The sequence below is a fragment of the Zonotrichia albicollis genome, chromosome 3 (assembly GCF_047830755.1).
Source record: "Zonotrichia albicollis isolate bZonAlb1 chromosome 3, bZonAlb1.hap1, whole genome shotgun sequence".
NCBI lineage: Eukaryota > Metazoa > Chordata > Aves > Passeriformes > Passerellidae > Zonotrichia > Zonotrichia albicollis.
The window spans coordinates 47796682-47819927 of record NC_133821.1 but is presented as its reverse complement, the minus strand read 5'-3'; the positions used below and the strand labels follow the sequence as shown (position 1 = coordinate 47819927).

The following is a 23246-nucleotide window of genomic DNA, read 5'->3' as shown; positions in this document are numbered from 1 at the left end:
TGGTCCTCAAGCCCTCCTTAATATGGATCACACAGGAGAATATGGTATCTGTAGCTGCCTGTCAGCAGGCAGGAGGTAGGGGGATATGAGGAAGGCTGCCTGGCAGGAAAGCTGCCTGTGTTTAGGATGCCTTCAGGGATGTAGTTACATTACTACCTGGGGATGGATGCTTCTCTGAGATCTGTGCCATTGGGCAGCTCTGTTTGGATAAGCAGCTTCCAGTGTTGCCCACGTGCAACCCTGGGACAGAGATATGGAAGTCCCTGCGGGCTGTGGTGGCTTCTGTGTGAGCAGATGTGCAAGTAGCAGTAGCATGGATCCTGCTGAGCAGCTGGACTGAGCACCAAGCCAGACACCAGTGGGCTAACAGAGGGGGTTTCCAGGCTGAGCAGTGGGACTGCTGCTCTCTGGATAGTGTGGCATTGTGCTGCTGTGTTAGCAGACAGAGGCAGTGAAGCTGTTGAGCCATTGGGCCTTTGCCAGGGTGGTAAGTAGCCTGAAGGGAGGTCATGGGTGAGATCAAAGAACTGAGAGGAACGAGGTAGTCCAGGTAATGGAATAATAAAGTAGCTTTGAGTGGCATCTTATTGTGCCTACCTGTATTTGTATCTGTGTTGGTAGCTGTGTTAAATGAATTATTTTGAGGTTGCTTTATTAATCACTGCTTGCAGTTCTCAGAGTAATGATTCTCCTGTCCTCTGTGGCACCTCATTTCATTTAGGTGTTTTCTAGCTTCTGGCTTAAAACGTTCACTCCTGAATTTAAACCCAAATCATGCTTTTCAGCCACCTTGGTGCATTTCTGCAGTCAGTGCAGTAGCTGCATGACCTGATTGGTACAGAACCTTTATTGTGCTGAGATTTTGCTCAATAAAAAGTGTTTTGTTGCAAATTAGGTGCTCAGGCTCAGCAAATGCTTTGCTTAGACAAAGGCTTTTTTGGAACTCCTGATGATGAAATGCTGACATTGCCAAAGCATTAATGCTGGTGAAAGAATTCTTGGGTAGACATGGATGCTGTAGGCATTTTCATTGTAGACAACTTTGGTAAGATTCTTCAGTCATAAACTGTCCTAAAGGACTCATCTTCGGGTTTACATGCTGTTCTCTCTAGGCATCAAATACTTTCTAGCAGAGCTGTGACCATCACTGAAAATTCCCCAAGTTCTGCTATATCCTTTGCTTGTCTTTTCTAAAGCATAAATGTCTCTTGAAATTAGTTTGTTTTCCTGTGTGTGGGATGCCCAGGAGTGCTGATAAGTCTCAGCTGGAACATGCCTAGGGGCTACATCATTATACATGAGGGCTATTGGATGCCTTTTTAACTCCCATAGGGAGTGGGTGGTTGGCCATTTTCTCTCCATTCCCACTGGGAACTTGCTAAAGTATTAAGAGAGCTTGCCCTGTAAGTGGGCATCTGTCTCCCAACTCGCAGACTTAAGAAAACGCTTCAAGGACTCTGAAACAACTAAGGACCATGACCACACCTTCAGGATATGACTGTCTGGCCTGTCCTGCTGGAGTTAGTGCCCCTGATTTCAGAGTTCACCTTTGCAATTGCACAGTCTCTGCATTTGCCCCACTGGCCTTCTGCCCAGCATGAGGCAAAGCCAACGCTGACATGGAGTGGACAGAAGACATACAGGAGATTATTTTAGTGGCTAGGTTTCAGGATAGCCTCAAGCAGAAATGTACAGCTTTTTGAGTCAGTGGGGCAGCATTAACCAGTGTGGAAGCTCAGCTGTTCCCTGGCCCTTCTTGGCAAAGCAGAATCAGCTTGTGTCCCTTTGAGGCCTGTTGCATGGTGTTAGATCCAGCCCAGAATGAGAGTATGAGTCATTTCTGTAGCTCTTTCTCATGAAGTTCACATACTTGCCTTCCTCATGTGCAGTGAGCAGGGAAGTATTTAACACTTGCAGAGAGAAAACAGGCTAGTTGTGGTTTTGGAGCTTTCTGCAAATGCAAGCAGACATCACTGCATCACAGTTGCCAGAATTATGAACGTAAACATTAAAAAAAACCCCCAAAAACCAATAATTACTACATGAGTGAAAGCTGAGACTCTGGAGAACATCCTGAGGTCTGTCCACCCTCCCTTCCCCCAGCCATTCCCATGTACCCCCTGCTTTGGGAAACGCTGCTGAGGGGGAGATACTGAGTTGCCCTTGATCACCTCTAGCAGCAGGTACAATGGCATTGCAGTTTTGGAGGAGGCTGCAGGATTTGTGCTGTGTGCAGCTGGCGACACCCAGAGTGGAGGTCTGAGGTCTCAAAGGAGAGAGGTAGGTGAGAGAGACACCCCTGCCAAGTCCAGCTCTGAGTGTCAGTACCCTGGCTGAGAGAGGAGACCCATTTTGGCCTGGATGGCAAGAAGCAGCCACCCATGGCTGAATTGGTGTCCCTTGCAGACAGCTGACAGTGGCCACTTCCTATGATTCGGAACTGTTCCCAGCTGGATGTGTTGTCCAGGGGGCAGATGTGCCTGCCATGAGTAACATCTGATCAGACTGATGTTCTCACTAGAGTCTCTCCAATGCCACCTGCCATTCTGGGGGCTGAGACCCATCCCTGAGGGGCAGTGTGTGTATTTTGGAGCTGAAGCAGCCCCTCCCTCTTCAGGGGCCTTAGGTGCAGAAGACCTTTTGAGATGACAGAATCTATGTCTTGTCAGTGGTAAAAATACATTCTCGGATCCCTTTGGCCAAGCTAATAAGTTGTTCCCAGCATCATCTGGAGAATTGCTGGGAGTTTTTGCTGCTAGTGCTTGCAAGGGGTGGGATGAACTGAAATAAGTGGAAGGGGCAGCCAGGAGATTCAGGACATGAGGTGGTGTCACTCCATGTCTCTGTTAGGTCAGCTTCCCCAGTATTTTTGCAGGTGGGGAAGGGGGATCCCATGCACAAGTGCGTGGTCTCACCTTCCTCATCATCTGCCTCAGAAGAGCTGTCCACAAGCTGAAGGAGAGGATTCCACTGTCAAGGGCAAAGAGGGGTTGATTTACATGAGTATAAACCAAGTGCTCTTCTGTTTCAGGACTCACAACAACCTCTACACACCAGAGATGGTGGCCAGGCTGGGGGATACATTTGCAAAGGCCTTGGACATGCTGGAAGTGGAGAAGAATGCCATTCTAGGTAAGAGGTTTCTCTTCAGGAGGAATGTGTGGGTAAATTCTTAGAGATATTTGAATTAGTGATCTGTCCTTAACAGTGGAAGTGAAATAGGGTGGAGGACCAGCTTCTTCATAGTATTTGCAGTTCAGCTGTGATTTGAACCAGCTGAAACTAAGATATAAATAAGTTAGTGGTCTCAGACACATTGGTTTCTTCTGCAAGCATTGTAGGGTACACTACCAAACTGCTTATCCCATCTGTGGGGTGATGGTAGTATCTGCAACATGGCACTTCAGGCTGCAGAGGCTGGAGGGTGCTGTAATTGTGTGCCTTAGTGCTGAGAAGGAGCCCTGAGTGCTGGTGCAGAGACCTGTCCTGCAAGAGCCAAGTTGTGCAGTATGACCCTGGCATTTGTTCCTAGACAGCATATTAGAAGGAGGCCTTTGGAGCCTTCTTAAAACAGGTCTCAGCTTGTGAACACAGAAGCTGTGTTCACAGTGGAATATTTTGGGGAAGTTGGTTTGTCTTTTTTTCTCCATTTCCTATCTATAAAATGAGAACACGGTTCCTTTACCTGTTTTCTGTGACTTTAAAAACTCTGTGAGCCCCTGCACATAAAGCAGCAGGGCCTTGATCTCTGCTCTAAACTTGTTAATATTATAGTTCAACAGTAGCTTGTATCCTGGCAGAGAATACAAACCTGAAGAGATGAGCTATTAGAGGAGCTGCAACAACTGTCAGCTTTGCTGCTGACTGGGTTCTGACAGCTCAAGTAAGTTCTACTTCAGGGAAATAAGGCAGCTACAACAACCTCAGTGGAAACACCTCTGCTCTGGGTGCCACCAACCTGAACCTGGCTGACCTCTGACTCTCTGCCCCAGGGTTGCTGCACCACTTTGTATTTGGTTCTTGCCAAGAGCTTCCCTTGCTGTTGTCAAGCTGGCTGTGGCCTGCCCATCATGCTCTGAAGGTGCACCGTGCTCTCTCATCAATGTAACTGAAGCTTATTCCTTCCCACAGGCCTCCCTCAGCCTTTGTTGGATCTTTATGACTCTCCTGTTTACAAAACAGTCTTAGAAAGGATGCAGGGCTTCTTTTGTACCCTCTATGACAACTGGTAAGAGCACCATATCTCACCACAATGCAGCACTGCACAGCCAGAGCAGCAGGTTATTGTGGGGTCCTGGCTTCCTTTAGAATAGACTTTTAATATGAGCTGTATCCTGCAATACCCAAGTACAAACTGCAGTGGTGGCATATGTACAGTGGTTGTAACCTGCCACACAGACATGGAACAGTCTGGGAAAAGTACCTCAAAATGGGGATCTGCTTTTAGCTCTTCTGCAGTTAGGTAGTCAGATTGGAGCGCTTACCTGATATCCTGGTTAGTTTGTCTCTTTTGCCACTTCTCATTATCTGTCAGGGTACATCAGCACTTGAAAGCAAAGCACCTTGTAGTACTTAAATGCTTAATTCATTGTCCCTCTGCAGTATCCCAGAAAAAGAGATGCTGTGCTGAAATTCCTCTATAGTATTTGTTTAGGCATGTGACAACTGTGTAGTCTCAAGATGATAGTACTTGTAGCCTTTGCAGATCAGAGATGGGGTACTTGTTATCTGGCAGACATGTAACTAACTTGTTCTTTTGTTGAAGTTTTCACATCCTGGGAAATGCAGGCCCCTCCATGCAACAGGATTTCTACACTGTTGAGGGTCTTGCCACCCAGCTCCTCAGCTCTGCTTTCAACAACCTCAACAACATTCCTGATTACAGACTGCGTCCCATGCTCCGTATCCTTCCATCACTGTCTCAGGCCAGCTTGGGAGGCTCTGAAGACATAAATTTAAACCCTGCTTTGTTTTCAGTATGGCCAAGACAAAGAAGGGTGATTGAGGAGGCAAACAAACAGGAATACACCTGGTGTAGGTGAGGTGTGATGCTAGGAGGGCACAAGCAGAACAAGCAGTGTGTGGGGTCAGAATAAATGCCAAGGATTTGTGTGGTTCTGGAGGCACTGTGAGAGGTGAGTAGTGCCTTCTGAAGGGCAAGGAGGCTTGGATAGTGAGGAGCTTGACATTAGGATGTGCTGCTCTGGGAGATCATGTGTGGGTTTCCCAACATGCTTTCCAGGGTTGGACATTCAGTCTCACAGCTGGGATGTGGGTGCTAAGTACCCTTAACTTTCTCAGCTGAACTGTCAGGGGAAAGAGCTGAATAGCTGATGTTCTTCCTGTATAGAGATGGCACTTGTTAGTTCAGGGCTGTGAGAAGGTGGGCTTCCAAGTGCCTGTCCCTTGGCCTCCCAGTGGAATGGGCTGCCTTGGGCACAGCTGGCTGTGTTGGATCTCTTCCTTAACTGCTCTGTGCAGGTGTGTTTGTGAAGCCCTTGGTACTTTCCTGCCCTGCAGAATACTACGAAACCCTTGTCTGCCCCGTGCTGGGACCACTCTTCACCTACCTGCACATGGTAAGAAATAGCTCGTTCAGTGCCTGTTCCTTGGCAGCCCTGACTCCTGTAGCAGCTGGCAGCAACAAGTGGGAATGTCTGTCTCTACAGAGCCAGCAGAGATGAGGGCAGAGCCTTGATGCTTAATGATTTTGATGATGTTTAGAGGGGCCTGTAAAGTGCATTGAACCCTGACTGTTGCACAGCCCCCCTTGCTGTGAGTTCAAACCTGTGGACACGAACAACTCAACCTGCAGCCCTGATAGTTTTGGGGTTTGTTTATGTTTTTTTTTTCCATGTCCTCTCATTTTCATGACAGCTCATTCACATTCCAGCACACTTGGTACCAGTTCTCCTGCTGTTCAAAATGGCATTTAAAGCTCTTGTGCTTCTGCCAGTAGATATTGCTTGGGTCTCCTTGCATTGTGTCCAGATTTAATCTTTCCTTCCTGTCTTGAACAGAGGTTGTCCCAGAAATGGCAGGTGATCAACCAGCGAAACATGCTCTGGTAAGCTTCCACCCCTTGGTACAAAGAGGGAAATGGGGTCTTTTATGTGACCCTTTGTCCAGGAGCAGCCCTGCTAGCAAGGGCTGGCAGACACACTGGTGCCTCATTCCCTGTGTTTGGGTGGAGGGGTACTTAAAGGCATTGGCTCCTGTCAAACTAAAACCTGTTCTCCTCAGTGAGGATGATGCTGCAGATGACAACCCTGAGTCTCAGGAGATGCTTGAGGAACAGCTGGTCAGGATGCTGACTCGAGAAGTGATGGATCTTGCCAGTAAGTGAAATCAGCTTAGGTCTCCTGAGATATTTGGGGAAGTTTTCCCTGGAGTGGACAACAGGAATTCCCAATGTGCAGTAAACTTTATTATAACCATCAGTAGTATGTAACATAACCATGAGAATGCAGCTGTGAGACAGCCCTGCCAAAATCTTTGCTACAACCTAGTTTGAGATAATTGAAAACCTTCAGAAGAGATATTCTTCCATTTTTTAGCTTTTAGGGCTCCATGGTTTTGGCACCATTCCTGTAGGAATCCAGTCCTGCAGGGAATTGGGTTCTCCCATTCTGTGCTTCAGAATCCTGTATAGGACATGGATTTGTGGACAAGCCAAGTGTAGAGCAGTTTTGTTGCTGGCAGTTGCCATGTGTCTAACCAGACATAAGGGAGGAGTCTGTCCCCCAAAGCAGTCTTCCTTCTGTTCCCCTTCTCCAACAGAATATTTGTGTCAGCATGGCTTTGTACAGATATCAATCTTCTGTCTCCTTTCTTGACTGGCCTTTTTGCTTTAAGTCAGTGTTCTTCTTGGGTTATGGGCTTCAGATGGTTTTGCACATTCCTGGTTCTCAGTAGTACAAAGCAAGCTCTGTGCAGCAGGTTCCACTGTGGGTGGGGTGTTAGAGCCTTCCAGGTAGTGCAGTATTGAGTTTTTATACTGGGCTTTCTGATTCTTCAGATTCCCTGTAAGAGCTGGGGGAGCTTGAAGCAGCTGTGAGCCCATCAGAGTCTGTAGGATAATCTCTGCATGTTCTGCAGTAGCATCTTCCCTTTTCTGCTCCTCTGACCTGCAACTGTTTTTGCAGCTGTTTGCTGTGTTACTAAGAAAGGTGTTGAACAGAACACTGCTGCTGCTGTGGATGGAGATGGTAAGTAAATGCCAACCTTTGCCTTTCCTGCCCTTGGTGTACACAAACACTGTTCCTTTCCTGTTTCTTGAGTGGGAGGCTGGGCTGATGCTGGAAGTTTTGTGTCAGGGCTGTAGGCTTGGAAAGAGCCTTCAGCTCTGTCCTGCCCAGCCTGCCTGGGAGCCATCGAAAAACCCAGTCTAGCCTGGAAATGAATGTGCTGCAGGGTTCACAGGTGCCATATTGGAACAGCTGGTTCCTAAGGTTCTGAGAAGTGGGCTGAGGAGCAGAGGGGGATGTGAACACTTTCCCAAGAGCTGAAGGTAGCCAGTTGCATGCCCCTCCTGCCCCACCAAGGGTGGGTGCTTTTTGCTTGAAAAGAGATGTTCTGGGTAAGCTGTGCCAGGACACCGATTCTGTGTGCTGTCTCCTGGCTCCCAGCTTAGTTCTTGCAGCCTCCCTGTGTCCCCCTCAGTCCTTGGGAGGCCACGTTCACAGTGCAGCCTTTGCTCTGCAGATGATGAGGCGATGGCCACGGAGGTGACTCCCCCTGCCAACGCAGAGCTCACCGAGCTTGGCAAGTGTCTGATGAAGCAAGAGGTAAGAGGGTGTGCTCTGACTGCCACCATCCTTTCTCTGTACTCTTTGTCACACTTGTCTGCTCTGCAGCCAGACAGTGCTGCAGAGATCTAGGCTGCTGGAGTGTTCCTGACGTGGGAATCACCTCTTAGGAGCATATATGGCTTCTAAGGGCCTTGCAGAAGCCACAAAGCAAATGGGGTTGGGATCCAGTTATAACACACAGCTACAGAGGTCCAGCCCTTTTAGGGAAGAGGCCATGGATATTCAGCCCTCAGGGTGCTCCCTGGCTCTGCCTTCATCCTGGGGCCCAGTTTTCATTCAGCTTTTTTAATCTGTACTCTCTGCTGTGGAAGCTCTTGTAGAAGCTTTTGTAGTGACTTGAGAGTAGCAGCTGACCAGAGTCCATGAGTGCTCCAGGGTCTTTCCCAGGGAGATGAAGGGAGCAGGTTAACACTGGTCCCTCATGGTTCTGATGGTGCACACTGGGTGAACACCTTTCGGTAGAGCAACAGTAACATGCAGCATTCTCAGAAGCTCCTGCACATTCTCTGAATTGCTTCTTGGCTCCTATCAGGTTTGAATGCTGGAAGTAGAAAATAGTTCCTCTGACTGGTTTTCCTCTCTGACTCCTTTTCAGGATGTTTGCACTGCAGTGCTGATCACTGCCTACACATCCCTGTCCTGGAAGGACACCTTGTCCTGCCAAAGAACCACAACACAGCTTTGCTGGCCACTGCTCAAACAGGTACCTCTGGGAGGAAGAAGGGAATAGTTCTGGCAGGGTTGGAAGAGGAAGCTCTCAATGTTGTGAGAAGTGTGGCTGCTTCACCCCTGGGCACCTTCTCCCCCAGGAAGAGCAAGCTGATGCAGAAAGGTGGTTGTGTACCCACCAGTATCTTGTTTCAGTGCTGACAGTGCTTCTTCCCCAGGTGCTTCCAGGAAACCTCCTTCCTGATGCTGTGTCCTGGTTTTTCACAAGTGTGCTCAAGGGCTTGCAGGTACATGGGCAGCACGATGGCTGCATGGCAGCTCTTGTCCACCTGGCTTTCCAGATCTACGAGGCCTTGGTGAGAAATTCTGTTCTTCATCCAAATGTGAGGTTGAGGAATGTGAGGGGAATGGTGAAAAGTGATCCTATGCCTAGTGGGTAGGGGCAGAGGAGTTAATGGCCCCAGTGAGGGCCAGGCTGTTACTGTGGCAGAGCTGTGTTAATGGTACTTCTCCATGCAGCGCCCTCGCTATGGGGAGCTGAAGGCAGTGATGGAGCAGATCCCAGACATCCAGCTGGACTCTTTGGAGCAGTTTGATTCAAAGCTTCTCAACCCAACACTGCAAAAAGTGGCAGACAAGCGCCGGAAGGATCACTTCAAGCGCCTCATCTCAGGTTGCATTGGGGTAAGTGATAGCCTGGAGGAATATTTCACAGCTGTATGCTGCAAAGTGATGGGGTAGCCAGCCTGCCTCCTCTCAGCAACCACCCCTCTTCCCAGCCAGGAGGCTGTTGCAGCATGTTCTTAGTGCTTGTTCTTAGTGCCTCTCTTCATCCTGGAGGTCCTGGGCAGCCCCTCCAGCAATGGCCTCTCACTGAGAGGCAGCAGATGGGTACCTTGCACAAGGGTGCCCGGGGAAATGGTGTTAAAATGTTTGGTTGAAGCTGCTGGGTGGGCATTGGACTTCTGTGAGGATGGTGGTGGTGGAGCCTTTGACATTGAATAGAAGCTGGGAAGCTGGTATTTTAAAGGTTAGCTCAGTGCCCTGGCACTTGGGAGAGGCCAGGCCTGAAGTTCCTCAAAATGCAAGGACAGAGTCCAGGCCTAGGAATTGCTCAGAACCTGGGGTGTGCCTCTGATGTGCAAGCAAGCTGCCCCTGAGCTGCATGGGGGTATGAAGACAGAAATGATTGATGTCTGCCTGTCTGTCCTCTGCAGAAGCCCATTGGGGAGCAGTTCCGCAAGGAGGTTCATATCCGGAACCTTCCATCTCTCTTCAAAAAGGTGAAGCCATCACTGGAGACAGATGTGCTAGAAAACGAGGATGGAGAGGGCTTCAATGTACTCTTTGAGCCCTGAGCCTGGGATGCTGCAGCCATCTCCTCCCCTACCTTATAATTTGTCTCTCCTCATAGTAAGCACATTAGATTCTCCTTGTCACTGCCTCCACAAGCATTGTCTGAATAAAGCCCCTTACGGGTCCCGTCCCCTTCTCTTCCATACACTGGGATGGGGCCTGCGGTGGCATTTGAACCAGTCAATATTAAGCTCTTCCCGTGACTCCTTCCCCTCCATTGGATGAGCATCTTTACACCTCTGCTTCTCTGCAAAGTGGGAGCTGAGTGCATAGACCTCTTTAGGGTAAAGCCTGTCATCTTGTAGCCTTGGGTCACTCTCGCTCCACCTCTTCAGCCCTTGGGGTTTAGGATTAATGCAAAAGGCAGAGTAGTGTGCCATGTGAAAAGGGGCTACCCTAATCTAATCTTCCTCTGGGTGCTAGTAGCCAGGCTTTGTAGGGAACACATCAGACACTCCTGTCATGCTTCTCAGCACTTGTCCCTAGCGGACTGCAATTCTGCTGAATCCGTTTCCCTCCAGGATGCTGAGCCTTGGGCTGAGGGCTGCGTGCCAGGAAGCCTAGCAGTGCTCTAGGATCTCCTGTGAGATCAGCCTTTCTAAGGTGCAACTGCTCTCTAGAAAGAGGCAGACACTGTCATATATATACATATGTATGTATAGATATGATCATACAGCTTGTTCTACCCAGAGCCAAATGGAAGGCTTCTACTTTGTGCCAGCCTTTCTTGGACATCTCTCAGGGGGAGCAGGACATATTTTTTCTTAATTTTTTTTTCATTTTTCCATGCCCTGTAGACTAGAACTTGGCCAGCACAGGGTAGATAAAATCTGGACCAATACCTGAAGTACCTGCAATCCAAAAGGGATCTCCCTGCCCTGTTGCAGTGGAGGTGACAGTAAGCCCCTGTTTTTACCCAGTCTGGTACGTCCCAGAGAATTGCATGGGGGGGCAGGAGGGGTGGGCTTTATACTGCAGTTTACAGGGGGGAGCCAGGTCAGAAACTGGGTTTTGGATGTGGTGGGACTCTAATGAAGCCACTCCAGTCTGCAAAGCTGGTTCTTCTTACATGACAAATACTACACAATCTATCCTAGAGTTAGCCCAGGAGCTAGGAAGGTCTGTCCAGAGCTAGCTGGCAGTTTTGCCATCCAGGAGGCAGAACAAGTAATAAACTGTGGTAGGTGGAGAAGTGATGTCTCCACATGGACAGACTGGACAAAAAGGCTGGTGTTGGGAGGTGTGGGAGTGCAGATAGAAGAGCAGGCCTTGGGCATCCACTCACCCTCCTGCCCCTGCTGTTCCACCAGCGCCCTCCACTTTCTTCCTAGCCTCAAACTTTTTTAACCTCTGAGCTAACATGGCTCCTGGCTCTAACAAAGGCTGGGTGTATTTATTGTGTTGTGATATTTTTAACATTCTGTGACTTCATGCTAGACACAAGGGGTTTTTGTAAAATGAATTTTAAACCTTTTTTGTAGGAATGTTTAAATCCGAAGCTGTCTCTGAACTGGTTGTGTTACACCTGAATGTCAGTAAAGCTATTCCAGTTTCATACACATGGTGTCATGTTTCATTTTTATTCTTTCATCTGTTTCAGTAAGATCTGAGGCCTTTGGTCTGACCAGACTGCCTGCCTGGAGATTTCTCAGCATTCTTTATTCCAGTTACCAAAAAGGGGGCACCTTTGCTGGTGGTTAGTACACTGTCAGGGAGGGGGTGAACCATTCCAGACTATATAGTTTAATTAGGTGGGGGGGAAATTGCATTTTTAAAGTATTTATTTGTCACTGCTAGTTTATTTTAATTCTAGGTCCCAGCGTACAGCTTCAGGGGTATGTGCTGTCAAAGCAAAACCCTTAGGCTTTTCCAGGGTCTGTCCCATAAGCATGTGAAGAAATAGCACAGAGAAGTAGATAGATAGATAGATAGATAGATAGATAGATAGATAGATAGATAGATAGATAGATAGATAGAACATGTGATAGACACATGCAGCATATGCCTGGGTCTGCAGCATGGCATGGGACAGGTTGGGGTTGGAGCCAGGATGCCAAGTGTACCTCCTCCCTACAGCATGTTTACCCTAACAGGATCTTTACACTCAAGTAATTCTATGCCAAGGAAACAGAACTTTCATTCTACTTACCTGCTGAGGTCTAGCACTATAGTGTGCTTTGACTTCAGCAACTGGGACACATCAATACTCCAAGACATTTTCAACTCTTAATACTCAACCATGCTGCTCAATGCCCCATCTAACCTGGCCTTAAACACTTCCAGGGATGGGGCATTCGCAGCTCTGGGCAACCTGTGACAGCTTACCTCTCTCTATCCTCATTGTAAAAAATATCATGTTCAATATGAGCCTACCTCCTCAAGTTCAAAACTGTTGGCCCTCAGCCTGTCAGTACAGACCCTGGTAAAGTCTTTCCCCATGGCCCCTTGATACACTGAAAGGCCAGAACAGGGTCTCCCTGGAGCTTTCTTGTTCTCCAGGCTGAACAATCCCAGCTCTCTCAGTTTCTTCATAGGAGGGGTGTTCCAGTCCTCTGACACCTCTCCTATGAAGAAACTGACAGTACAGCCTTTTCTCTACCATATTAACTATCCCTGAGCTGGTCTGAAACACCCACAAAACAGCCATGCTCTAACAGCAACTCGTTAAACCTCACTGACCTGCTGTGAAGTGCTTTACTACGCTGCCCATCAGTCTTCTTCACTGCATACCATCTAAAATAAATGCTGTTACTCATCTTTAGACATACTGCCACTTTCTTCTCCATGTATTATGGTTTCACAATTGTGAATGGCACAGGAGACAGCTTTAAAAAAAAAACAAACCTTTATTTTAGTGCATCTTCTCACTGCATTTCATTACCAACAGAAAAATCCAAAGAGATAGTCCTTGGACTCCTAGCAAGCCCTTAACAAGCCTCCTGCCTATGGAAGAGGAATTCCCCTTGGGGGCAGGTGCAGGAAGCCCAGAACAGCAGTTCAGGTTTCTGCTTTCCCAGCTACAGCCTGGTCACTCCATAGCCACAGAGTCCAGCTCATTGAGGAAACGCTGGCACTTTCCCATCAGGATCTTGATGGCTTCACTCACCAGCACATCTGGAGGCAAGATACCCGTCGACTCCACGGAAACTGCACAGAGACACAGACACAAGTCAGCAGAGCTACGAGGCAGCCTCAGCCTCCATGCTGCTGTCCCTCACCTTCCCTTACACCTCACAGCCAGCAACAAGCCAGATCTTCACAGCCAGAAGCAGCTACCTTTGGCAGCATGAGGCACCAACAGATTCAATTTCCAGGTTCCCAAAGCAAGCAGTTACCCATCGCATTCTAAATGTTTGGATGCTGAGGGTGAGAGCAGGCACAGAGCCAGCCACACATGCTGGCCAGTCACTGCTGTTCTCACAAGCCATGTCCTCACTCTGTGGAAAACGGGGCACTTACAGATGTAATGGTTCCGTACTCTTGCCAGGCGCACAAGGTTTTTCAGACCCTCGTGTCGGAAAACTTCTCTGCTGAACGTGTCCAGCCGTGCATTGGCGACTCTCGCCACCTTTTTTCCTAAAGGGAAGATGAAACAAAATGGGAAAATTGCAGCAGGTGGGTGCCTTATGGACGCAGCACATGCTCACTTCAAACAGGCACTCCCCCCTCACAAAAGGCTGGGAGACACCAATATCAAGAATTAGCACATAGCCAACATGAAACTCCAACCTGGCAGGAAACCCAAACGCTAAGCCTACTTGCACCCCTGGAAGGACACAAGAAGTCTCCACATTCAGCTGCTTTTCCAGCTCACTACCCAATGTCACAACTGAACAGCACTGGAAGCTGCAGTCAGCAGCTGCAGAGCTCTGTGGACAGGTATCAAATTTATTTCAGGGACCTCCCTGTTCATCACCCAACACATCTACACGTGGCAGCCACTCATCCACAAAACCAGGCTCAGAAAAGCACGAACCATTCATCAGCAAGGCAACATCACAATGTGGTTTTGTCCCTGCAAAGTCTGGCTCCAAGCTCCAATCATCTCTACTAAAGCTTGCAAGGAACAAGGCACTTAGCACAGGAAAAAAGTACCATTGATATTCTGGACCTCAATGACCCCAGGGGAAAAGCACTTCTGCAAGGTCTCAGCTGCCTCATCCTCAATAGGCTGCAGGAGAGTAATGTCAGGAAGCAGTCGATAGCTGGCTGTGGCCACAGGAGAAAACTTGGCATGATCCTTACCTGTAAGAAGAGTTAAGAGTCAAGGATGAGAGCAGGCCTCAGGGAACAAGGATGCTGGGGCCTAAAGTCCCAGGGGAAAAGCCAGTTCTCCACCCTTCCCCATCACACCGCAGTGCCCAAGCACTCCCATTCCTTGTCCTGCTGCCCCAGGAGCCAGTGCTCACCTATTCCCTTGACACAGTGCATAAGCACATCTATTTCCTGGCCAGGTCGCAACAGTGCAATAAGGATGTCATCGTGAACAGGTCGGAAGTCAGCATCTGGAAAAAGGTCTGTCTGATTCCCCAAGGGCACCCATGTCATGTGTTTGCTGTACACTGCAAAGAGAAGCCAAAAGCATCAGCCAGCTGCTGCCTCAAAGCAGGTCACTCACTTGTACACGACTGGAGATAGCAAAAAGCAAGTTTAGCAGAACGGAATCAACTCTCCTTTTGAGCACACAGGGCTGAGAAAACAGCCCAAGTCCTGTCTTCCAAGACCAAAAAGAAAAAACAGCACCTATTTTTAGGAGCAATCTCACCTTTATGATTGAAATAGAGTTCATCGGGATCAGATGATTCCTTGGCAGCCTGAGGGTTTCGTTTGCATTTGATTTTCAGCTGAAACTGCAGAGTATCAATTTCAGTGCCTTCCTGATCTCCTGGGAAGAAACATATGAAATCACACTTCTGCTCAGTTTACACGACCCTGATTTCCTGCTTTGAGAGAAACCTTCAATATTGCTATTCTATTCAAGATTCTCACCTTGGTTTCTGTACTCAAAGAGCCGAGGGTCAGCTCGGATAGGGATGAGGCCCAACCGATGAGCCAGAATTTCATCCTGCACAATGGATGTGTTGTTGTACACAAAGACCTTCTCTACAGCCATCGTTGGCACCTCGTGGAGACAAGAGATCAAGTCAGCCTAAGACAATTGCTGAACTACATACAAAGAGATTATCCAGCTCAAGTCTCTCTCCTCTCCCACAAATAACTGCCATGCAGACTATTTTGAGTGGTATTTCTGCTAAATCAGGCTATGCAATATACCCTTACACCCCATCTACACACAAACTCCCATCCTCGTTTTTTCACACAATCAATCACAAGAGGTGAAGGGCAGGAGAAAGGGCTTTGAGGCATCCTCAACCTTTTAGTACTTGGCAGCATTATGTGGCTTCTGTTGGGTTGGCAACACAGCTGTGTGAAAAAGGCTGACCCGCAGACACCACCAACGGCACTAGGGCCAGTAGGCGGCATCGCCCATGCTGCTAAAGCCCTAATTCTCTTTGGGCTCCTGGCACACATGCGGAATGAACGTGTGCTTCATTCTAAAACCCGCAGCGGTCTGCAGGGGCTGGCAAGGCTGGACATTCCACGCTCCCTGTCAAGCAAGTCTTGGGCGGGCACCCCCAGGTGAGCATCGGTACCTCGGCGAGCAGGATGCGGCGGAAGGCGTTGGCGATGGCGGCGTCAATGCCCACCATGTCGAACTCCAGGGTGTCCTCTTCCTCACGGATCACGTCCACGCGGAACGCCTGCGGGAGCCGCGCACCGCGGATCAGCCGGCCCGACCGCAGGGCCCGGCCCCGCACACCCATAGACAGCCCCGGCCGCAGGGCCCGGCCCCGCACACCTACAGACAGCTCCGGCCCCGCACACCCACGGACAGCCCCGGCTGCAGGGCCCGGCCCCGCACACCCACGGACAGCCCCGGCCAGGGCCCGGCCCCGCACACCCACGGACAGCCCCGGCCGCAGGGCCCGGTCCCGCACAGCCACGGACAGCCCCGGTCCCGCACAGCCACGGACAGCCCCGGCTGCCGGCGCCGCTCACCCACCTCCTCGAAGCGCCGCTGGTCCCAGGCGTCATCGTAGCCGGGGTAGTTGCCGGGGAAGTCGGTGGTGTGGACCTGCGAGAACAGGGCACAGGCGGGGCCGTGAGGGGCTGCGGGCGCCGGCCGCCCCCCGTCCCGCCCCGCCGGGCTCGCTCACGTTGCGGACGCCGAACTCGCCCAGGACCACGCGGTCCCGCATCTCGTCCGTGGCCCGCCGGGCCGCCATGAGGGCGATGGGCGGGGCTCCCGGGCCCGGCCCGCGGCTTCGCGGCTGCCGTCACATCCGGCTCCCGCCCATCCGGGCCAGCGCGGCGGGGCCGGGACGGGCACCATGGCCGCGCCGGGGGCGGCGGGCGGCGGCAGGAGCGGTGCCCCCGCCGCGGAATGGGGCGGCTTCGAGGACAACATGCAGGTGGGGCCGGGCCGGGGCGGCGGCGGGGCCGGGCCGGGCCGGGCCGAGCGGGTGTTGACACTGTGTGTGCCCCGGCGCAGGGTGGCGGCTCTGCCGTCATCGACATGGAGAATATGGACGACACGTCGGGCTCCAGCTTCGAGGACATGGGGGAGATGCACCAGCGCATGAAGGAGGAGGAGGAGGAGGAGGAGGCGGAGGGCGAGGCGGGCGCCGGCGAGGAAGAGGACGGGGAGTTCCTGGGCATGAAGGGGCTGCGGGGGCAGCTGGGCCGGCAGGTCGCTGACCAGGTGAGCGCTGTCCCCCGGCCGGCCCCGGCCCCGGGGCCCCTGCCTGCCCGGCCGGCCGCTGCCCGCTCCCTTCTCTCCGCAGATGTGGCAGGTGGGGAAGAGACAAGCCTCCAGGGCCTTCAGCCTCTACGCCAACATCGACATCCTCCGGCCCTACTTCGATGTGGAGCCCGTCCAAGTGCGAGCCAGGTGGGCAGCCCCGTCGCGGGCAGGCGGCGGCTCCGTGCCTGCAGGAGTGGCTGCCAGCTCCGAGCCAGCGAGCAGCAGAGGGCTGGCAGACCTGCAGGAAGACTCACATATGGATAAACACATTGTGCATTGTCCTGCTCACCTCAGTGAGGTCCTGTGGCTGGGCTGGCAGCCCTGTCACCTGGCATTGCTGCTCAGGGCAGGAGAAGGGGCTCTTTTTGTACTTGGCTGCCTTATATGGCTTCTGTTGGGTTTGCAACACAATTGAGTCCAACAAGGCAAAGGTTTTCGAGCTTTTAGGAGGAAAGCTACCTTTCCTTCCTGCTGTTCTGTCAATGATCTCTCATCCCTAAACATTTTCATTGAATCTGCCCCTCCTCAGCAAAGTTAACCCACTGACAGGTTTTCTTTCTTTAGTGAGCTTGACTCACCCTTTGTAAATAATCCTCTGTTCCTCAAGGCCTGTCAACACAATAGCAAGCACTGGTAATGGGTATATGGCATCTTTTACTTATGAAGCATTTTGTTAACTATCCTGTTATTCTTCCTGCTCCTGTTGTCATTCCCTGTTTTCCTGTGAGGCAGACTGCTGGAGTCCATGATTCCTGTGAAGATGATTAATTTCCCACAGGTGAGTTCCCTTTTGCTGAATCAGACTCCATGGCCAAGTGACTGTCCCACAGGCACCTTTTAAAACTTGACATAATCCATGTTATTAAGGACTGAGTTTGTTAGGTGTTCTTCTCCCTGAAAATGTTGGTAGCTCCTTTCCATGGTTGTTCCAAACCTCAGTGTGCTGTCACCTGACCTCAGGTGATAACCTGGGTGATAAACTCCATCCAGTGCACTTCTCACATCGCCTGTGGTGGGGACCCTGATATTCAGGGGCTCTAACCAAACTTTCCCTCACCTGTCTCCTCCTGCAGAAGATTGCAGGCGAGCTGTACGGACCCCTCATGCTGGTTTTCACACTGGTGGCCATTCTTTTGCATGGAATGAAGACCTCGGACACCATCATTGTACGTCATGTTTCAGTGATAAGTGCTGATTTGACTGGGCTCTGGGTTGCTGTACTGGCACTAGAAAAGGAGAGGAAACCTCTTCTATAACTGAATAAGCATCTTGTGAAAAGCAGATTGATTTGAGGATGTTGGTTTGGGGGTGGGAGGAAAGATATACCAGAAACTCTTAACACTCTGCTGCTGGGAGAGTTTGGGGTCTAGGTCCTGTGGCCCCCTGAAAGCTGCTGGCCACCTATTTGATAATTCCTAAAAAGTGTCTGGGACTCTCAGGGGTTAATTTGGGTGCTGGCAGGTCACTCCTTTGAGTTCTCCCCATCTTGATACTGTCTCCACAGAGGGAAGGCACGCTGATGGGCACAGCTATTGGCACCTGCTTCGGTTACTGGCTGGGCGTCTCATCCTTCATGTATTTCCTGGCATATCTGTGCAATGCCCAAATCACCATGGTGCAGATGCTGTCACTGCTGGTATGTACTCATGGAGCTGCCCTATGGTGCACATTGACTGTTTGCTGTTCCAGAACAAGCTTTTCACAAAGATCAGGAAAAGTCTATGTAAAGTTGCTGGTAACTGCAGGTAACTGCACTGTAATAACCCAGGATTCCAGGATGTTCTTCTGACCTGCCCCATCCCTGGCACAGCAGTAGTACAAAGAGGCAATTCCTTCATGCAGGTCTCCTGCTTTGCACTTCCTGATTTGAGAACCTGGTGGTAAAAAGCCAGAAGACTCCAGTTTCTCTGGGATTGGAGGATCTTTCTTCTGTTTCCCACGTTGTTGCAATCTCTGGCATGCCTGAATCCTTCAGACCGATTATCTATGTGTGAGCTGCCATTGTTGTACTGGTTGACTGTTGGGCAGTGAATGAGTGGCTTGTGAGGCTTTGCTGTGGTGAAGTGTTGCAGGAATAGGCTGTTCTGCTCTTCATCAATGGCCCTTTGTGTGGGACTGGTGCTTGTAACATGGATGTTTTTGTTTTCTTAGGGCTATGGTCTTTTTGGACACTGCATCACTCTCTTTGTCACCTATAACATCCACTTCCACTCCCTCTTCTACATCTTCTGGTTGGTTGTTGGTGGACTCTCTACACTACGAATGGTAAGGGACAGGCAGCCTGGGCTCCTCCTCTTCCTGGGACAGAAGAAGGGAGGGAAGTGGAGTTTGCTTTCTGTTCCTTGGCCTGGTGGTTCATTTCACAGCCAGGCAAACTGCTGTGGAGAAAACTATGCTCCTGCATAATTTTGCTACTGGTGTGTGGAGGTGCTGCTTGGATTAACATCCTCACCCATTCTAACAGCTGCAGGAGGTTCATTTACTCCCTTACAGCCCTTGCTGCTGTGGAGAGCCATGCCTGAGTCTCTTGGCAAGACTGGGCACGTTTCACCTACACAAAACAGTGCCAAATTACTCCAAAATTGTTGGTAGAAACTGCAAAAAAGACTTAGTGCAGTGTCCCTGCAGATTCTCACTGCCTGACCTGTTCTTCCATGCGTTCCTGGCTGCAGTGCCAGAGGCTCAGGTACAGGTGCCCTGTCTCTGATCACCTGCTCTGTCCTAGGTTGCCGTGTTGGTGTCACGCACCGTGGGACATACCCAGCGGCTCATCCTGTGTGGGACTCTTGCTGCTCTGCATATGCTTTTCCTCCTCTATCTGCACTTTGCTTATCACAAGGTGGTAGAAGGTAAGCAAGGGAGATACAAAGACATCCTGTTAGATCTGGGGGAAGAGAAGTTGTTTTTTCTCTCTCTGAGAGAAAGGATGGACCGTTTAAATCTGTCCTTTGGGCATCTGTGCCAATTTCCAGCTCTAAAATCACTACCAGTAGCTTTTTAGAAGAAACTGTTCAAATAGGGCAGCAGGTAAACACTGGGGTAGTTGCTGTGCACTGAGTTTTAGCACTTAAGACCCAATTTGTGATGCAGGACCCTAATTATTTCCCCACAAGTGAAGTGTAACAACACTGACTGTTCTTGCATGCCAGTGTCCAGCCCCTTCCTGAATATTGTTGAAGTCAGGTTGCTTTTCTCTGATCAGGAAATGTGTTATAAGTGTTCATCCTTCTTTGTTAAACATCTTTTTGTATCTTCTACTACCTAGCTGATAGGAGAAGCTGTATCTTCCCCAGCTGGTACTGTTAACCAGGCCATGCATGTTCGTGTCCTCCTTCTATCTCTCCTTCTTTTCTCCTAATAAAGTCTCAACCTCCTTAAAAAAAAAAAAAACAAAAAAAAAAAAAACAAAGCAAAATTCTTCTCCCACCCCATCTCTAGAGAGTTTCCAGATCCCTAAATATCCGTAAATATGCAATTCTGCAAGTTCTTCTATGAGTTTAGGCAGCCAGACCCATTTGTGATATTTCTGATAAATCTTCATAATTAGCTTAATAGCATTACAAGTCCTTTTGGGTATAAATCTTGTCTTTCCTGAATCTGTTCTTATGGCAAAGGTTCTGATCTGCAGCTTTTTGTCAGATTAAATAGAAAAAAATATACTCCAAGCAATTTTCCTCAAAGCACTCCAAAACTGATTATCAGTCTTAAGAGGGTAATTGACAGAGACTCGAGGACATTTGCATTGGTGTGTGTATTTCCTGCCAAGCGTGGTTGTGCATTGCAGTGACAGAAATTCCACATTGCAGCACAGCTGCAGCTCCTGATGCAAGTCTGCAAGTGTGTCTCAGGATGAAAGCAAGTCTTGGTCTAAGAGCGAGATCTGTGCTGGCATGGAGTAGAAACGGGATTTTATCAATTTCCCTCAACAGAGCAACATCTCTGGCAGTACCTGCATTCAGGTCAAATGGCAGGGGATGGATCTGACACCCTCAAAGCAAAAGGGTCTGTGTTGCTTTTGGGAACATGCAGTTTTTCTGCCCCGAGCACAAGCTCTGATGTGTGTGTACACCCTGTGGTCTCTGGATGGAAGTGTTTACTCTTTTTTAGTCTTTGGGGCTAGATGTCTCCTCCCATTACCTGCAAGTGCTTTGTCTGTTCTGGGCCTTGCCACCCTCAACCACTACCTGGACAGAGAGAAAAGCGAGAAGGAATGTGTTTCACCATCTGCTATCATCTGAACTAACTCTTGCCTCCCCCACCTTTTTCTGTTCTCCAGGTATCCTGGACACATTGGAAGGACCCAACGTGCCGCCCTTTCAGAGAGTTGCCCGAGACATTCCAGTTGTTTCCAATACTGTACTGAACACAACAGCCAAAGCCATTGCATTGACCCTCTAGTTTTACAGACTTGGACTTGCTTCCTTCACTACTTTTGGGGCTGCATAGGGCCACAGTAACCTGCTGCCTGTTAGGAGCAGGACAGAACAGCAAGAAGACAACTTGGTTTTGTTTTCCTGGACCTGTCCTCTGCGTTACGGTTTTGGGCAGCTGAGTGGACTCAGCAGAGGTGAGTCACACCTCAGTGACTCTGGAGAGCTGTACTCTTCCCCCATCCAGGTGTGGGCTATCTTGAGTAGAGTGGTTCTGTTGCCTGCATGTTTAGCTGGGATTTCCCAGCACAGTTTGTTCCTTAGCCCTCTTTCCGCTTGCTGATGTAACTCCAGGAGTATCTGCCCTGTTCCTGTCCTGAAGAGGGAAGAATTAAATTGATGTTGGTGCTGAGTGATGTCTTATGCTTGAGCCTGCTTGTCTAATTGGGAGCATGGTGTTTGGGTCTCTGTGCCTTCATCTGTCCTGTCCTGGACTCAAAGCAGGATTCTTTGCAGTTTTCTGCTGTCCTTCTTCAAATGTTCTGTGATACATGTTCTGTTTTGGGCACCTTTTTCAAAGGTGTAGTAGTTCAAAAGGCACAGGAACTTCACTTTCTCTGGTGGTTTTCAGGAACAGCACAGTGTTTAACCACATGCTCTTTCTTGTCATGTTCCCTACTGCTCCCTCTCTCATCACTTGGTCCAAGCTGCTATCTCACCTCAGCATTCCTTCTGCTCTGGATGTCAGGAATATGTATCTGTCCCCATGCCTTTGTTCCTGCCACCCTTCTGCCATGTTGCTCTGTGGGGCATGCAGGGCAGCATGTTTGTGCATGGTTTTCAGTGGATATTTCTACGAGGAGGCCAGTTCAGCCCACCCTTGTGCTGCTGGCCCTCATGTCTCCCAGCCATGGGACTGTCACCTCTGGGCAGGAGTGGCATTCTGTTCCCCAGACACCCATTCTGCTGTGCACTGCCTGGCTTTTCAAGCTGAGTCTAGGCCTTTGTTTGAAAGGACTCTTGGGGCCTTGAGAGTCTCTGGCAAGCTTTTCTCTGGTGTTTCCATTTAACAAAGGAGAAGTAGCAGAGTGTGTAATGGAAATAGAGTGGCCATATTAATCTCCAGTGTGTTGATGCAGGAAATCTCCAGTAAGGATGGGTAAGCAGAGCAGCCCAGTCTAGGCTTACCTGCACTGCAGTAACTCACAACTGAGTAGTTCAGCCTTCCCTCACTGCTCAAACTTCTACTGGTCTGCTTTCATCTTTTCTCTCCCTGTGGTTCTGGATGTCTGGGGGAGAGGAGCCACCCCTCAGAGAAGGTCATCTTTAAACTCAGGCAGAAAAAACCCAGGATATGGCCCTTTCCTGGTGTGCCCACAAGTGCACAAGGCAGTATGTTAGAACTGCACTGTTTGGTCCCTTGTTGATATTAATGGGAGAGGATGCAGCTGTAGTGGCATTCAGACTAGTGCCAAGGTGCAGTGAAAGAGAGGAAGACAGTGCCAGCTACTGTAATCAGGTTTTTCATCTGCTTCAGTTGAAAAAAATGTCACTGGACAGGACTTGGTTATTTTCAGTCACAGACTTACTTTCCACTATTTGCTTATTCCCACATTCATAATTTGTTCCCCTTTCAAGAGCAAAAAACTTCTCAGCTGACAGTGACACCTGTAACAGACAGGTTCCCTCACTCTCTTCTCCCCTGTTGACCCCCTTCTTTGGGAAACATTTTTGCTGAAGAACAGCATTAAGAACAAGCTACCTGGGGTAATTGTTACTTATTTTGGCTAGTGGTCTCCATGGGGTTTTTTAGACCAATTGAACCACTTTAAGCTCCTAGAATTTCTATTACTTCAAAACTTAACAAAATGGAAATGATAGTTTGTAATGCTGCTTCTGGTATTTCTCTCTTTGTATCTCCATGGGAGGTTTGTTTCTAATTCCAAATTCTTGCCCTGGCAGCCTAGAATGGATCCATTTCTGTCGGTGCAAACTCTGGAAGTACTGGCAGGGGGGAAGGAAAGGAGAAAGAGACAATTGTCACTGGAGTAAGTTCAGCTGAGGAAAAACAAACCATTCTGCACCAAACTTGTACCATTGCTGATTTATGACACAATTGGAGAACAGCTGTGCTCCCTCCTGCACTGAGCCACTCAGCTGAACCAGAGGGGTGAAGCTGTGCCCTGCATTTTCACTCAAAGCACAGAGAGCAGTGAGTAAACTCCTCATGCTTCC

The 23246-nt window shown here is 49.6% G+C and overlaps 3 protein-coding genes across 6 annotated transcripts in view; 2 read left to right on the top strand and 1 right to left on the bottom strand.

Annotated features, from left to right (window-relative positions):
• The window catches only part of XPO5 (exportin 5), a 29395-nt gene extending 18000 nt beyond the window's left edge, over window positions 1–11395 (top strand). For all 4 annotated transcript variants that reach the window (XM_014266651.3, XM_005486500.3, XM_005486499.4 and 1 more), the window contains 12 exons: window positions 3032–3132; window positions 4132–4228; window positions 4766–4902; window positions 5482–5579; window positions 6021–6067; window positions 6244–6338; window positions 7146–7208; window positions 7705–7787; window positions 8407–8514; window positions 8699–8836; window positions 9000–9164; window positions 9698–11395. In XM_014266651.3, the coding sequence (XP_014122126.1) occupies window positions 3032–3132; window positions 4132–4228; window positions 4766–4902; window positions 5482–5579; window positions 6021–6067; window positions 6244–6338; window positions 7146–7208; window positions 7705–7787; window positions 8407–8514; window positions 8699–8836; window positions 9000–9164; window positions 9698–9838 (1273 nt within the window). In that variant the 3' untranslated portion in view covers window positions 9839–11395. The remainder of the gene's footprint in view (window positions 1–3031; window positions 3133–4131; window positions 4229–4765; window positions 4903–5481; window positions 5580–6020; window positions 6068–6243; window positions 6339–7145; window positions 7209–7704; window positions 7788–8406; window positions 8515–8698; window positions 8837–8999; window positions 9165–9697) is intronic.
• Window positions 11396–12662: 1267 nt separating this feature from the next.
• POLR1C (RNA polymerase I and III subunit C) lies at window positions 12663–16189 on the bottom strand. The gene is made up of 9 exons (XM_005486502.4): window positions 16055–16189; window positions 15901–15972; window positions 15491–15598; window positions 14826–14958; window positions 14602–14721; window positions 14246–14398; window positions 13932–14081; window positions 13296–13412; window positions 12663–12983 (listed from the first exon to the last, which is right to left on the bottom strand). The coding sequence occupies exons 1-9, from the start codon at window positions 16121–16123 to the stop codon at window positions 12865–12867; spliced, it is 1041 nt and encodes a 346-aa protein (XP_005486559.1). The 5' UTR covers window positions 16124–16189; the 3' UTR covers window positions 12663–12864.
• On the top strand, window positions 16176–21423 carry YIPF3 (Yip1 domain family member 3). Its single transcript, XM_005486505.4, has 9 exons — window positions 16176–16309; window positions 16390–16599; window positions 16682–16788; window positions 17374–17419; window positions 17715–17807; window positions 18146–18277; window positions 18793–18906; window positions 19367–19490; window positions 20918–21423. The coding sequence occupies exons 1-9, from the start codon at window positions 16229–16231 to the stop codon at window positions 21037–21039; spliced, it is 1029 nt and encodes a 342-aa protein (XP_005486562.1). The 5' UTR covers window positions 16176–16228; the 3' UTR covers window positions 21040–21423.
• Window positions 21424–23246: the final 1823 nt, after the last annotated feature.

Excerpts from the sequence above, each read along its gene's own strand:
- POLR1C (XM_005486502.4), bottom strand. The coding sequence starts at position 16,123 with ATGGCGGCCCGGCGGGCCACGGACGAGATGCGGGACCGCGTGGTCCTG. Across the intron at positions 15,599-15,900 it reads ACCAGCGGCGCTTCGAGGAG|GCGTTCCGCGTGGACGTGAT; the intron begins GTGGGTGAGCGG and ends CGGCTCCCGCAG. Across the intron at positions 13,413-13,931 it reads TGAGGTCCAGAATATCAATG|GAAAAAAGGTGGCGAGAGTC; the intron begins GTACTTTTTTCC and ends TCTTCCCTTTAG.
- YIPF3 (XM_005486505.4), top strand. The coding sequence starts at position 16,229 with ATGGCCGCGCCGGGGGCGGCGGGCGGCGGCAGGAGCGGTGCCCCCGCC. Across the intron at positions 16,789-17,373 it reads CCCGTCCAAGTGCGAGCCAG|ACTGCTGGAGTCCATGATTC; the intron begins GTGGGCAGCCCC and ends CCTGTGAGGCAG. Across the intron at positions 18,278-18,792 it reads TGCAGATGCTGTCACTGCTG|GGCTATGGTCTTTTTGGACA; the intron begins GTATGTACTCAT and ends TTGTTTTCTTAG.